At 45.2% G+C, this 16,377-nt stretch overlaps 1 protein-coding gene across 4 annotated transcripts in view; it reads left to right on the top strand.

Moving 5' to 3' along the window:
• The first annotated feature begins 193 nt into the window (after positions 1 to 193).
• The window catches only part of LOC108939284 (disco-interacting protein 2 homolog B-A-like), a 48,652-nt gene continuing 32,468 nt past the window's right edge, over positions 194 to 16,377 (top strand). For all 4 annotated transcript variants that reach the window (XM_018760474.2, XM_018760472.2, XM_018760473.2 and 1 more), the window contains exon 1: positions 194 to 439. In XM_018760474.2, coding sequence (XP_018615990.1) covers positions 355 to 439 — 85 coding nt within the window. In that variant the 5' untranslated portion in view covers positions 194 to 354. The remainder of the gene's footprint in view (positions 440 to 16,377) is intronic.

Genomic DNA, 16,377 nt, shown 5'->3' with positions numbered 1-16,377 from the left:
TGGCAACAATTTAACGAGAGACTGAAGGAGCAGGATGAGGAGGCGATTCTGAGCCCCTAACGGCCTGTTTGAGCTCGAGCTGCTGGGCGGCTGCAGCTCGCGCGCGTGAGCGCCAGGGGGCGCGCGGACACCCTTAAGAGCGCGGCCCCGCGAGCGAGGCTGCGTACGCGAAGCAGGGCGAGCGGCGTCACGTGACTCTCACTTCCCAGAGTTTCACTTCACGATGGCGGAGGGGCACTCGCGCGCGGTCGGACCGTCAAGCGCATTTTAACGGCCCTTTTCTGTCCCGACGCCTGTTCTCCTCGTTCGGACATTTTGTCGCGCCGAGATAAGCGCGGAGGTGTTTCGGAACCCATGGCGGACCGAGGCGTGGATTTGTGCGCTCTGCCCAAAGAGGTGAGGGACCAGCTGGCGGAGTTGGACTTGGAGCTGTCCGAAGGTAAGGGACTGACTGAGGGGGGGACACTCACTCACTCACTGCTGGGACTGGTGATGTAAATACAACACAGAGTCGCGACGGAACGCGTTTGTTTCACCCCGAGTCCACCACCGTGGACAGCGCGCCTCTGGACGTGCGTAGCCTTCTGTGTCTGACTCTGACTGCGTCCCTCGTCACACTACAGATCATACTATATACTATATACCATTAGTATTAAATAAGTAGATAACACCACAGTAACTGTACAGGGATACCAGAGAGAGTGATATAATCAAGTAAAACTGCAGTGTGTGAATGTTACCACGCAGTGAAATTGTACCACACAGAGTGATACGGCAGTACATCATCATGGACTGTTCTTACTGCACGTCGTTGTGTGTGTGTGTGTGTGTGTGTGTGTGTGTGTGTGTGTGTGTGTGTGTGTCACTGACTCGAGTCGGGCCTGCTCGCTGCTGCGCGCGGTCACAGACAGACAGGCAGGCAGCACCAGCACCAGCGACACCTACCAGTAACCAGTTACCAGCTAGTGGTTACGAACCAGTCTGGTGGCTCCGAGACGCCGGGCGTCAGGCAGTGAGAGACGCAGACATACACTCTGAACGGGCCTTACAGACGGCTGCGGAACACACACAACACACTCACAACGGAACACACGCCCTGCTTTCTTCACTTTTCCTTTTTCTACAGACTTTGCCATCACAGTGATACTTAGTCCCCCCCCCCCAAGGCGAAAACTGAAATATGAAGATTTGTAAAATACAGTGCTGCTTGAAAGTATGTGAAGTCCTCGTGTTCCTTAGTTTACCACACTATGGGTTATTGATGAGAATCAGTGTTTCTCATGTGACATAATAGATAGGTGCGTAATGACCAATTCGGTATGTTTCTTTAGAGGAACTCGTGTGTGTAGTAGAAACACACAAGTAATTGAACCCTCAGGATGCATAGGTTATAACAAGTAGGTAAATAGGTGTAAATCATAACCATTTATTCATTTTATGTTCAAGATTTACATTGTATGATTTTATTTTAATATCTGATTCAAGAATAATGACCATCCCTATAGGATTCACACACTTTGAAGCAATGCTGCAGTTTTCGTTGCCTCCTGTAAAGTATTAGAGCTCCAGGAACGTACGAGTGTCGGGTGTGTGGGCAGCAGCTGCTTTGTGTAATGAGGGAGGAAGTTGTTAATGCATTACTTTTGTAGAAGGATGTGGCTGTTTACAGCACCGTCCTTACATACACGTTAAGGAAGGCGAGTGTGGAAAGAGCAGGTAAAAGTTGCTCTGCGTCCAGAAAGGCAGCATGGGAAGAACCTTGAGCCTCCGAGTCTGTGTGTTACGGAGGTGCGGTGCGGCTCGGCTGTCCTGCCATTACGTTTCTATTATGGGTTTTTATGAGTTTAAATTGAACTAATTGTTTACCACGTTAGTTGTCGCTTTCAGTTCACAACTTAACCCCGATCATCTACTTTTGGACATTCAATTGTCATATTCAGTTTCGTACATAAATAGTGTCTGTGCATTTTGTAATGATAATTAAACATAGATCTCAGTTGAGGGAACATGCTGTTCGTAGGAAAAATATTTATGTGGCCTAAAGAAATGACTTACATAATGGAATCACTGTGAAGTGTATCCTGACATGCTGATGAAAGCAGTGCTAAAAGAGGAGTGCATTAGCTATGTGAACCTATATTGGTTAATTCACACATGATGTACATTCTCGTGGCTCTTATTTATTTTTTTTGAAAACCCATGTTCAATTCACAGTGAGTCACGTTGACGAGTTTCTGTGTCCAGGCGCACTGTGGGGGTTTTCAGCTGAGTAATGCATTACACAATTTCAGTGCCTCGCTGTGTGGGTATCTGACCGGGGCTCGATGCTCGTGGCAGTGTGACAGCTGGGAGCAGGCTAGCTACAGCAGCCAGTCTTATAGGAGAGAGTCTCATACCGATGATGTGCAAAAGGTTCAAGTTGTTATGAGGGGATAATTTTACCGTGTCTCATTTTTATACAGTATGTTGCAACCAAGTAAGAATTTTGTTGTCGTCGTCTTGGCAACCACGCATACATACTTGTGTCCTTATTGTTGAAAGGGTTGTCTCCATTGTCATTGTTCTTGAGTCTTTCTAACTGGTTGTTGGAAGTACTATTCTTTTTCCCTCTACCTTTTTCAAGCTTTGCTGTCTTTTCAGGAGAATCCAATCTTCTCCTGACCAGTTGAAAGTATTATAACCCGAGTCTTCATCATTTACGCTTTCAATAAAACCTGTGGCCTCATTCACATATTTAGCTGGCGCTTTTCTCCAAAGCGACTTAGTTACTTACACATTCATACAGCTGGATAATTTTACTGTAGCAATTTAGGATAAGTACCTTGCTGAAGGGTAATACACTACAGCCAGAGGTGGGATTTGAACCTGTGATCTTTGGGTCAAAAGGCAGCAGCTCTAGCTCTGATGCTACGCCGTCTAGGGTATCCTTAAACGTCTGATTGAACATCACAATGTGTTCAAAGGCATGTATTCTTCCTGTCCTGCTTCTCCATTGTCCAGCTTTCTCACATCCAGTCATCAAATAAAATCTAAAAGACATACTTTTTGATGCATTCAGTAGCATTGAAGTCCAGTGGTTGCAGCTCAGGTGACTTCTCTTCAGTGGAAAAATAAACCTAAAACATAAATACTGAATACTGTGGTAAAGTGTTAAATATAAACATTGACAACTGCGCCATTGGAGCTTTTCCTGTGTAATACAGTACCAGTTAAAAGTTGTAAATCCATTTGATGGAAACCTGACTGTTCATGAAGTCAACAAGTGTGAGCAGGAAATGAGGAAATGGGTAGATCTGTGTATCCAGATCTTCAGTGCCAGTTCCCAGGACACTTGTGGATTATTTTGCTTCAACTCTTCTGTCCAGTTCGTCCAGTACTACTATTGTCAAGGTTGCCGAGGTGTTTGCAGACTTTGGACCAGTACAGCATTTCTCCACATTTATAGGTACATAGAGTACAGCTCAAGGGGTCTGATTGTCGGATCAGGTTCAGTACCCAGTAAAAGATGCAGTGTGGTCAATAGTAAGCATTTTAATATGATGCAGCGAACCTTTGAAGTTAAGGGCATGGTAATTTTAAATTATACTCTTTCTATTGCTTTTTTTTGCCTCAAAAATACATTTTCCATAGACCTGTGTTGCTCTTATGTGGTTAATAATAATATGAAAAGACTTAAACAGAACTTATAATGATCGATTGAACATGGCATCTATAACAATGTGACAGGTGTTTTGGATCCTCCTGTGAAGAACACCAGCTTCCATGCTCCTGCTGGCCTTCATACAGGTAGTGAGAGAAGCAAGGAGGTTTACAAGAGCTGCCACTGGCTACCAGGACCATTCATCTCTAGCAGAATTTGCCCGAGGGCAATGACTTTCAGTGCCTCTCATTCACCCTGAATGAGTCCTATGATTTGTGTAGGTTTTTTCACTTGAATGCATTCATTCATGAAGTCTTTTAAAGATAATAAGGTAATTACTTTGTTCATTCGGTACTTGGCTGATGATTTTGGTGTGGTGATCCTTTGATTAGAGGGGGGCTGCGGTGGCGCAGTGGGTTGGACCACAGTCCTGCTTTCCGGTGGGGCTGGGGTTTAAGTCCCGCTTGGGGTGCCTTGTGATGGACTGGCGTCCTGTCCTGGGTGCGTCCCCTCCCCCTCTGGCCTTACGCCCTGTGTTGCCAGGTGGGCTCCGGTTCCCCGCGACCCCGTATGGGACAAGCGGTTCTGAAAATGTGTGTGTGTGTGTGTGTGTGTGTGTGTGTGTGTGTGTGTGTGTGAGATCCTTTGATTAGCTTACTTATTTTTTGCGTGTCCTTAATTTGTAGCTTTACATTCTTATATTGTAGAGAAATGTTTGTCAAACTTGGACTACCATAAAAAAGAAATGGTAGCCCCAAACCCCCCTCTGTCCACTTCACAAAAATATAAATATCAGAATTATTTTTTGAAATTACATGAAAGTAAAGGTAAGTTATTTAGCTGTATTCTGTGCATGTCCAAGCTGAGCATATTATTAGTGTATTATTTTTAATTTGAGAAATTGGCTGATACACCACCCTTTGAGAATCACAGTTTTAGTGGAACAAAGTGATGACATTATTTTGCTTTGTACTGGATTGGTTTCTGCTTTATTAATTTTCTCTGTCTGCACAGTTCCTAATTTTAAGAAAAATTACCTGCCTCATTCATGAATTTTGGAATCAAAAAAGATGTTTACATCATGAATGTACTGTTTAGATTCGTGTCCACTGTAAAGGACAAACATTACATATTCAAAGTATTTGGTCATCAAAGGCACGCAAGTATCGTGTGAGTAACAGACGTCTTTTCCCAGCAGCCCTCCGGCACTAAAAAGGCGTCCCAGTGGCACAGGGTGGGTGGGTTCCAGTTGTCGGGACGTGTTTGGCTTACACTTGGCAATGTAGATAATTTTTCACGAGGAGCTGTTGTGAAGCACATTCCAGCTTGGGGACTCAAAGGAAGGGAAAGCAGAAACGTTCAGTTTTTCATCATCCGTGTTTCTAAACGAACATCTGTCTTTCTGAGGGACAATTGACCTTTGTGGTGCAGAATGTCTGTGGGGGGAGGATTCAAAGGTAAATGCAAATTTTACAGAGGCCACTGTCTGCAAATACACCAGGTAGGCGTGGTACAGTACTTTGTGACTAAGCAAGGTTAGTGGCAGTATTGTAGCCTGATGGCATTTACGTCATCCATATCTGTTCGTGACCAGACTTGAGGGGTAAACATTCTATAGTGTAACAAAGCATACCATGTATACCTAAATGATGGATTTATTTCTGTTTTGTGTTCTAACAAAACTTAGAATCATTCTCATTTTCATAAGTACATTAAAATGTAACATCTAATTGAATTGTGACATACGTGTTGTGCTAAGGTCTGTTTGTTCACCACCCACCACCACGGATGACTGAAACTAACATGATGAAACAAGGAAAAAAGGCTGGGTATGGATGACGTTGAAACCTTGCTCATGTCTCCACTATCACTCCGCCCCGCTTCATCTTACTCATAATAAAGTTCGGAATTACTCGCATGGCTGAGGGAGAGCTAGTTCACCATTTGTCACCCTGGAGGACTGCAGATGGCTACAAGTGTCCTCCCTCGGTGACTGGATGGAGATCAAGTGCCCGTGGAATACTTGTGAACTGATGAGCAAATATCACACTCATTCATGATGATACAGGCTGCGCAAGAGTCATCGTACAAGACCAGGTTAGAGGAGGGGAGTTGCGCCTCCTCAGAGTAAACACCAAACTCTTCCATTACCATGTTTATACTAATGCCTCAGGAAAAAAACATTTGTGCTTCTTAACCCTTAAGGGATGTCACAGATGAGGCCAGTACACCTCCAGACATCTAGTGGTGGGCCATCTATGGTGGGCTGTGTGTACAGTTGAGCCCAGTGCGACCTTGGGGCTGTAGCAGTGCCTCTCTGGCTGTATCGATCAGCGCCACAGTGAGGGGAATCGCATGGGCTGCTTACAGTGCTCCCGTTGTCTTACCCGTTTGATGAGCAACCGATGTCAACGCAAGGCCGCTGTATGCGGTTTGTCTGTTCTTCACTGCAAAAACTTTTCAGCTGCTTCTGTTTCACATTTGTGAAGCAAGATTTGTAAACGCACATATAATTAATGTTACAAGCAATACCTCAACAGTGCAATTCTTCAAGAACACTGAAAAACATGCTGCTGCATTTAATGCTTCAATAGGCAGATGTAAGACCAAACAAGTATGAAGACCATACCATATAGGGACACGTTTTTTGCATGTAGTCTTACGTAGGCTGAGAAACTGAAAAGTAGGGTATGTACAGTAAACTGTTTTTCAACCAGATTGTGGCTTTTTTCATTCCCCTGGGAAATCTCTGTGGTGAATAACGTACATAACTTTCTTCAAAATTTTAAGCCAGAAGCATGTCTCTGAAAACAGAGACAGTTGGGTTTCTAAGCAGTTGCTTGCTTTGAAAAAGCATGTAAACGCACTAAATGAAACCTACAGGCTAATCTTGGCATACACATCACTGTGACACACACACACACACGCATCACTGTGGGGTGTTCACTAAAATTATCCTTCTAATGTACCATCTTAATGTAGTAGTTTATATTTTTGCTGCAGACTTCTTCACACCGGTTTCTGACATAACTGCATTGGCAACTTATTTTTTCTTGTGGTAATTTTTTTGTAACGACATTTGTTTGTTTTATTATTGCACAAAAACATTTTTCTGTAAAGCACATGTCACTTGCGCAGTCAGACATAATTTATTTATGGATTATGGATGGTGTAAAAATTGATCCTGACTGCCCCAAGACTTACCTGCAATTTGGCAAATGAATGCCATAGCGAGAGGCTCGAAACACACCAGGTCTGCTTGTGGCCAAAATCCAACTAAATACACTTAAGCAACATAAGTATTTTCAAATATTTTTCAGCTAATCTTTTTGAAAGTACACGGTGATACACTTCTTCGAAAAGCAGGGACAAGAACAGCCCAAGTGGTGAGTTGAACCATCTAACTTTAGCAGTATGAGGCTGGGAAACAGGTTTTGTGGTTTTGTCAGATATTCGTCTGCTGAGGGCAGAACCACCCTGTTCCCCCCCCTCCCCGGGGGGCCTTACAAGAGAAAAGTTTCCCAGAACGGACTTTTCCCACTGCTGTAACTTGCTGCAACTGCTCATCTTCTAGTGAGAACTGTCAAAGATGCCTTCGGTGCAGTAAAAATGAATACTAATTAATGCCGGGTATTACCATACCTCTGCTGGGTATTACTGTACCCCTGAGATGTACGTCGTTTTGGATAATAGCTTCTGCTGAATGAATACACGTACTGCGGCTCATATAGTACAGCTACCCTAATAAATACTGTGCACCGTTATTCCAAACATTACATAACTTCTTAACATTAGATATTCTTTGTGTGACAGTACAATACCACATACTACAGTGCTAAGCTGTACCAAACACTGCATACCACTATAGCCGGTTAAATATTACAGATCGCAACAGACTGCTAAATACTACTTGTTACTATGTTCTAATGAACTGTGTGTATGGTTACGCTGTGTCATTAGCCATGCACTGTTAATCCAAAGGAAGCAGAGTACTCCACCCCACGTAACGCCGCACTCTACTGAATACGACGACTAGAATGAAAGCGCAGCAGCCCTGAGGACGGCTCAGGCCTGGTCAGGCAGCGCTCTAAGACTGTGTGTTAATAATTCAGTCTCTTTTTAGACTCCTAGCGACTGCTTGTGGCCATGGAGCCTCGCGGAGATGGAAGCCTTCATTAACTATTCACAGCAGAGAGGCATTATGTAACGCGCGGGGAGAGCGGGTCCTCGACCGGCTCATTGTTCACAGGAAAAAGGTCCGTGTGTGTACCGAGTAGCCCGTCGTTCCCCATCTGTTTGCCCCCTTCTGGCGTTGGTGCAGCTCAGCGGCACTTAGCGATTGAAGAAAAACGGCAAACGTTTCTCCTTCACTGACACTTCAGCCCAAGGCTGAGGAAACACTGATCTCACAGCCTCGCAGCTACTGGGCTGTGGGTTCAGATGTGGGTTCAATTCCAACTCCGTCTGTATGGAGTTTGCGTGATCTCTCTCTTTACAAAGTAGCGTTTCGGGTGAACTGGTGACTCAACTCGTCCATAGTTTGTGGGTTTTGCGAGTGTTAAATTCCCGCGCTGCATAAATAGGTGAACGATGGCCATGAGTGTAGTGCATCTAGCACTGTAATTCGTCATGGACAAAAGCATCAACTAAATACTACAAATACTACTTAATAATTACATTAATAACCTCCGTGTTCCCTGAAGTGTCTTTAGTGGCATATATCACCTCTGCAAAATCAAACCATTTGTTGTGTGTAACTAGTTCTGTGCAAATGGCTTCCTTTGTGTTACTCTACACAAAAGCTCTGTCTGCTCTGCACTTTTGCTGCCACGTGATGGTGTTCTTTTAACTTGGTGTAAGGCAGGTATGCTTATTTAGTAATGGCGTTTCCCTTTGTTGTATGCTTCCCCCGCTTGAGTACACTCACAGTACGCTTGCATGAACTGCTCTTTCATTGCTGAAGAAGTCTCTGATGGTCTTTGCGAAGTGTTTCATTGCACAGATTTGATCACGTGCCAGGATGATACATTCCCCCAAGTACCAACAGTTGTTTCAGAAATAACTTCCTGTCTATAACCAGTTAACCCACTAATGGGTGTTTTTTCGAATGAGCCGCTGTTCCCTGTAGCCCACTCTGTAGCACCGGAGCGTTGTGGGCTGAGAACCATCTAATATTTCACTGTGTCCCGTGAACAATTACATTGCAGCAGAGGTGGTGTGTTATTGTTGGCGTGGGCGGGTGCTGTCAGTGAATCTGCCTCCATATGCTCATGCACATGAACGCGGGGCTTCTGGTGGATATGCTCTCTGAGCAGATCGGAATTCATAGGCGCAGTCCAAAGCCACTTCATTCCACTGCTAAATGAAGGCTCTAGCCGCAGGCCCTGGGTCTGTACGACACGCGGGAAAGTGGAGCACAAGCTGTAAACATTTGCATGGTTAAGGAGCCTACAATCTGTGCTCCCTTTGTTCAGCTGTCTTACACAGTCAGATGGGGACTAACAGCCACGTAAACAGCTTTTTTGTGCCATTGTTGTTTTCCTCCTTTCACCTCTTTGTGTCTCTTTGCTGCTGCAGGCTACATGGTATCATGTTGCAGTGATTTCATTTCCATTGTTTTGCAGTAAGTTGGTCGTATATAGAAGGTAAGATAAAGTGGTAAAGACCTCGGTATTGACAAGTTATAATTAACGCAGGACTGCAGCCCTACCAACTTTGTTCTGTAACCTGCAGCATTGTACATTTATTGATGTTATAAAAGGAGGTTTGAATCTGGTTCAGCCTGTGTGGAGTTCACACCTTCTCCATATGTTCCCATGGGTTCCCTTCAAGTGCTCTGGGTGAATTCTGCCTCATGCCCTGTGCTTCTGGGACTGGCTCCAGACCACCACAACTCAGCATTGAAAGAGTGGCTGTATACGCAATGAATGAGTACTACAGTGCTGCTTTGCTGTGTGTGTACCCTATAGGGATGGTCATTATTCTTGTATAAAATATTAAAATAAACAAATCTTAAACGTATAACATGAAAAAATGATTGTGATTTACCCGTCCTGGGTGTGTCCCCTTCCCCCTCCGGCCTTACGCCCTGTGTTGCCGGGTAGGCTCCGGTTTCCCGTGACCCCGTGAGGGACAAGCGGTTCTGAAAATGTGTGTGTGTGTGTGTGTGTGATTGTGATTTATACACCTGATTCTACTTACTTGGTTTATCCAGTACAATTTGGGGTTCACTTATTTTTGCACCTGCACTACTTGTGTGTTTCTACTTCACACACGATTTGCTCTAAAGCAACATATAGAATTGGTCATTACACACCTAATATGTCACATGAGAAACAATGATTCTCTTTAAATAACCATTTTGTGGTAAAACTAAGGGACACAAGGGGTTCACATACTCTAGAGCAGCACTGTATATATACTTTGGTAGGTTGTTGGAGAAAATCTGTGTAAAGACTTTAGCTGAGTTTGATCAACTTGTGTGAAGAAGCTGAATACAGTGGTGTCCACTATGTTTCTTGTGTGTTTCTGTTTGGTTTCTCTTTATGGTGCGTGGAGGACGGAGCCAACGTTACATGAAGAGAAGGACCTGTTTTATTTGCTCCATGCGCTGCCTGTCTTTTCATTGTTCTGCTGGAAAAGGAGCTGTGGTGGCTTGTCCCTTGTTTTGTGTGATGTAACTGTGTGACACAGATGTGAGCAAGTGGAAGGGATGTTTCCGGACAGAACTCGTAAGTATTCATAAGACTGTAGGACATGACACAGAGAAGAGGTCGTTTTGCATACGACGTCTTCTGGCTTTTGCTGCTGCTGTTTATGGTGGGTTGTTTATGTAATTATTGCCATGTTCAGGCTCTCGTTCCAACGATAATGGACCTGGAGCGAAGAAGAGGTGCTGTAGGAGGCCACTGTTAGCTGAGGGCTGACACCTTCAGGCACAGCTGCCAGATGCTTTTTCCCTTTCCTTGTCTCAAAGTTCAGACTCCACGGATGACTTCCAGCAGGATGCATGGTCACTATTTGTGGACCTCTCTATTTGTATCCTTTCATAGATCTATCAGACAGTCAAATGAAATGAAACAGCATCTGGCTTGACATGCAAACAAAACAGAAATTCTGAAGGCTGTGTCAAGGGTGTCAGACGAAATTGCCAAGGGATGGTGTGTCTGCTGCTTTTCGGTCCAACCCATCATTCCTGTTTAATTGCATTTAGCAGTACTACTTCCGCATCTTAAATTTCCCCCAAACATACTCCTGAAAAACAAAGTATTCCTTAAATACAGTGCAGAATTTCCAGAGAGGCTGGGTATCCCTCATTAGTTAAAGGAAATGTTCAAACTTTCAGACTGTTTAAGTCACTAAATGTTGGATCAGGGACCTACATTTACTCTAGGTCTGGATATGGAGTTTCGTCGTCTGCCTGGCCCCTGCGAGGCAGCGTTAGAAGCATGGGCAGCTTTTACTGTAATGCAAAACAACAAAACACTGTCACCACTCATTCCACTTTCTAAAACACTCCGTGGACTTTAACTAAGGTGCTCGGGTGAGGAATACACACACACACATCTCAGAAGATCATCACAAGAGTCTAAGTTGGCTGTCAGTCTGTCCTCATGGCTGTCTCACCACCATCTGCTTTCCAGAGAAATCCATCATCTGGATGTGTGCACATTGTGTCTTTTGCCTAGTCCAGATGCTGCTACAGTGAGCACATGTAGGGTTGTTGGAATCCTTAGTGATGTTCCCTGCATTCAGTCTGTTGTTCAGCTGTGTTGGACCTCCTGCAGAAGAATGCAATAACTTCACCATGTTAATATATGTTGTCATCCTATTAATTTATGCTGCATCTCTAATGTAGTCAAGAGCCTCTTCTAAGCTAGCAGAAGGAATGTCTTGTTTCTCAGCGAGAGTACATCACACTGGTTCAGAGTTGGGGGCAGTGTGAGATGTTGCTGCAGAAGATAAGCCGAAAGAAGCAGCTGAGTTGCACAGACAGGAGCAGCGGTGCTCTTGCTGTACATGTGTCGACGCTGTGCAGCTGTGCAAATGGACACAGATGAGGACAGGCGCTGTGTGCTGTTTGACATCACATGTCCATGCCATCCTTTCCTTACACACAGTTGCAATATGCCTTCTGAGATGCAGGAGGATTCCAGAGTGTTTTGTTTAAGATAGACGTGTGATCACTTTTGGTCAGCAGGAGCAGTTGGTTGTGTAGTTTGGTTTGCATTTATTTAGCAGATGCTTTTCTCCAAAGCAACTTCTAATGAACTCTAGTGTTATCAGCCCACACACCTTATTCACCAAGGTGACTTATGCTGCTAGATACACTACTTACACTGGGTCACTCATCCATACATCAGTGGAACACACACATTCTCTCTGTCACTCACACACTATGGTGAACCTGAACAGCATGTCTTAGGAGTGTGGGAGGAAACCAGAACACCCGGCAGAAACCCACACAGACATGGGGAAAACATGCAAACTCCACACAGACTTAGCAGGGATCGAACCCACATCCTCTTGCACCACCCAGGCACTGTGAGACAGCAACGCTACTCACTGTGCCACTGTGCTGCCCAGTTAGTGCTGGTTCCTTGCACTCTAAGGACCCAGGTTTAAATCCTCTGCCAGCTGAGCAAGCTACTTACCTTGAATTGCTTTAGTAAAAAAAATACCTTGCTGTATAATCGTGTAAATCATAGTAAGTAGCTTAAAATTGCTTTGGAGAAAAGCATCAGCTAATTAAATAAATTTAAATGGTCAGGTGTGTGATCTGGAATGCAAGATTGTGAAACCTGTCACGGTAACTTCAGCAGAACCCAGACACACACAGTCTGAAACTGCTTATCCCAAGCGGGGTCGCGGCGAACCGGAGCCCGAAAGATTTTTCAGAGGAGGTGAATGTTCAAGTTTTTATGTGAAGCAAGCAGCACTGTTAAGCCTCCTGTTACTTTTTACGCATTTTAGGAATAATATAGATGCATTCAGTAAAATAATGCCCAACACATGATTGCTTTAAGATAGAAACCTCAAGACTGTATTTACTGAGAAGATATGATATAAACCTGCTGCTTGGAGCACTTGAAGAAAGGGCACATCGGTTCAAGTGGGATGAAGGATTTGAGAAGAAGGATTTTAGAGGATGGTCTCTACTGCCCTGGTTGGGACGTGTGCTTTGGGAGCCCTTAGACATTCTTGCAGGCTGTCGGTTGTGTCACTGTTTCACAAGGACGGCACAAGACCGCACATGACAGCCTTGTTCGTTGAAAGTCCTCTTACTGCAACGTGATAAGTTGCCCATCTTTCGCTACGTGCTGTTTGTCTTCACTTAGCGTTCCTGTTAAACATGAATGTGACATGGTCCCGGGGTGCTTCTGCTTACGTGCACATCTAGTGTTAAGAAAAAAAAATTTATCTGATATCAGAAGCAGTATCATCCAGCCAATCTTAACTGTGACAGGCAGTGCCATGAAGGGCTAAAGCGCTAAAATGTTCTCTCTCATTTGCTCACTCCTTTTCTTTCCCTTTGTCCTTCCCCCCCTGCGCTCCGTTCTCCCTGTAGGATCGCATTATTAGAGCTCCGATTGTTAGGACAGGGCGTGGACGGCGCGGAGAATTCCCCCTACAGTCGATCAGCTTCCATTTTTTTTTAAAAGTGCCTGCTGATGCAATGGGTTCGAGCCAGGGGCCGAACGTGGTGCGTCCGCGGCCCTAGCGTTAGCAAGGATGGCGTGGTCGAGTCAGGACAGAACCGCTTCCACGCCTTCCTGTTATGCAAAGATGGTCGGAAAGAAGCTCGTTTTCTTCAGTTGGGAGAGGGGCTTTGCCGCAGCCTTGTTTTTTGAGCCTTTCTTCCAAATCCTAAACGAGAGAGCGGGACAGAGTACAGATGGGAGTTGACATTAAAGGGGTGTGGTACAAATGTACACAGATGAACTGTTGACCTGCAGCATTTCCTCACTTCCTTGAATAATTCAGGTACATTGAACTGTGTAGCAATGAACAAGTGTGTGTGTGTGTGTGTGTGTGTGTGTGTGTGTGTTTGTTTGCATATAAGGCCATGAACTTGGGTTTGAATAATAAGAGATAAAGGAAGAGCAATGAAAGAGACCGACTGCAGCAGTAATGGAAATTTAGATGAAATCATACTAAACACAAAGCCGCTGCTTGATATACGTAGTCTGTTGTGTTATTTAAAGCAGGCGGTTGCTCAGCAGAAGAGCTGCGGCCATTTTTATTTTTATCACGGTGATGACGGACTCTGGCTGAAAAGTGAAATGTTTTTGTGAATTTTCACTTCCATATGGTGGTTGCAGCCTGACCGGTGTCCTGTTGTTGACCTCTTCCATTTTTTTTATTACACGCCTTGCCTACTGTCCCTCTCCATTAGTAAACTGCAGCATACTCATCGCTGTCTGAACAAGCGACATCCTCCAGAGGAACCGGCCACTGTCCCACTGTCCCACCCCCCAAAGCCTCAACAGGTGCAGTTTTGGACACATGACGAAAAGGGCTGAGGGTGGTGGTTTGGCTCAGCTGCATACACCACATCCGTCTGAGCAGAAACAGAAGTGTTCCTCGATTAGGACAGATATTAGGCCTCTTGAAGTGCAACAGCCTTCAGTCTGAGCGCTGAAAAATTCCTCTCTTGGTCTTATGTCTGAAAATGTGGTATTCATTGCTCAGAAAGACGTGCTGCTCCAGAGCAGAGTGGCAGACCAATAAATCTGTCTGTCCTTGCAGCTGTGATTAGCAGTAGAATCTGTAATTAACGCTGATGGAGGGTTACTTATGTGATACCAGCCTGGCGCTGTTTGTATCAACGTCACACCGCCTTGCTGACGTCACACTTCAGAGTTTCAGACTTGTGAACTTACCCAGGTCACTAAAATGTGTCATTTCCTGCTAGTGTCTGTGCTGTGGTTATGAATTGACAGGAGCAACAGTGCCAGGGACCGTAGGATGCCTGCGGTTTCATGCAAAACCCCTGTGAGTGCCGACGGTGGCAACGCAAAAGGACTTCCTCAGCAGGAGGGCGAGCCGGTTTCTCCATAGTGCTGCTTTCACTCTGAGGACATGCAATACAAGTGGGAGACATGCAGAATATTAAACCCGAGACCATGATCCTGTGTTGCAACGGATGCGGCAGTTACGTCCACTTTTGGCAGCGTTTGGCCCTTGGTCCTGAAGCGGTTCGTGACAGCGTTTGCGCTGCCATGGCACGTAGCCAGAGCCTGCTTGTAGGAGGGCAGTTTGGTAGCTCGTGCTAACGCTAACTCCCCACTGGCAGAAATGTCGTAAATCATGGCTCCCGGCTCAGTCCCTTGTCTAATGTTTCTGAGTGAGCGATGAAGAGGAGGAGCCCAGCGTGAAGCCATGCCTGGAGAAAGAGCAGTGGGTCCGGATCACCTATTGCTTCAGGGAAGCAGCTCATAGGAATGAGTCTGCGTTGCCGAAAAGGAAACATTAGAAGCGCTGCGCTACTGTGTTTGTCAGTGCACTCTGACAGAGGACTGTCGCAAACACTGTCAGGTTATTTAACCTTACTCATTTGTAGCTGAAAGATCAACAGGCTCCTCGCCCCTCTATGCGTTCGGTGGCCATAAGAGATCCGCTGCTGCATGCAGAGAAACAGCTGTGCTCCACTGTCAGCTCTCTGAAAGCTTATGGCCGTTGTATGTGTCGAGCTGCGTGTGAGCTTTGCCAGTGTTCGCGCTTTCCGTTGGACCGCTGTCTGAACGCGTCAAACAAAGGGGCCTTTGTGGCACTGAAGCAGGTCCTTGTTTGCTGTTCAATAGCCTTGTTGGTGGGGCCCGTCTGATTCCTCCTAGAGAGGGGATCTGCGCCCTACAGACAGCGGCGCTTGGCCAGGCATGTCGTTTGCGCCGTGCTTTCTGCCGGCTGGGCCTCGTTTTGGAAGCTTAGCCCAACTTGCACGGGGTGTTCTGCTCACTTTGTAGAAATGACACTGCGCTTTACTGCGCGCTCAGATTTCATGTTTAAATGACATTTCTTGTGGTCGTGGTCTAATGTTTGGAAGAAGACAGAATGACCACACCTTTTGTCAGCAACACCTTGCTCTTCCTCCTCGTAACTTGAACCAGTGCCTTGTTTTGCATCTGAAAATCTCAGTCACTCAGTACTACTTAAAAAATACTTTTGTTGTCCTATCAGTTTTAAACACCGAGTTCCTTAGGCCTTCGGTTTTAGGAATATGAGAAGTTCTCATTAGACCTTCACAGCTTGTTAGCTCAATTGCTGTGTCTGCCAACTGTGTGCTCATTTGGCGTAGTTCGCAGACCATGAAATCTGAACTTGAAGTGAGGTTGACTTGTGTAGTTTGTGTATAAAATGACAGCAGATTCTCACAGTTTTTGGCAGTAACAGCTGTAACGTTGTATGTTAAAATGTTAAAATATCGGGTGATAAGTCAACATCTACGTGAGACCTGTTAAATGTAGCGTTGGGGGTCCAGTGTTTTCACAGACGTGGGATAGCTGTTGCTTTCGAGCGCCACAGTTGTAGACAGAATTTGGCCCCAGCAGTCCATATGGTCTTTGCAGGCTGTTTTTTAGTCTGTATCTTTCCTCCATGTGCTACCGTCTGCTCCCACATTCCAAAGACTGTCCCTTTGTGAGTGGACGAGTGAGTGCCAGGCGATGGATTCGCTTTGCGTGTCGTCTTTATCCTGTCCTGCGTACCATGCTTCCAGTAAAAGGCTTATGCTCACC

The sequence above is a fragment of the Scleropages formosus genome, chromosome 19 (assembly GCF_900964775.1).
Source record: "Scleropages formosus chromosome 19, fSclFor1.1, whole genome shotgun sequence".
Taxonomy (NCBI): Eukaryota; Metazoa; Chordata; class Actinopteri; order Osteoglossiformes; family Osteoglossidae; genus Scleropages; species Scleropages formosus.
Note: the sequence above shows the minus strand (reverse complement) of the source record. Positions and strands in the feature narration are given on the sequence as shown.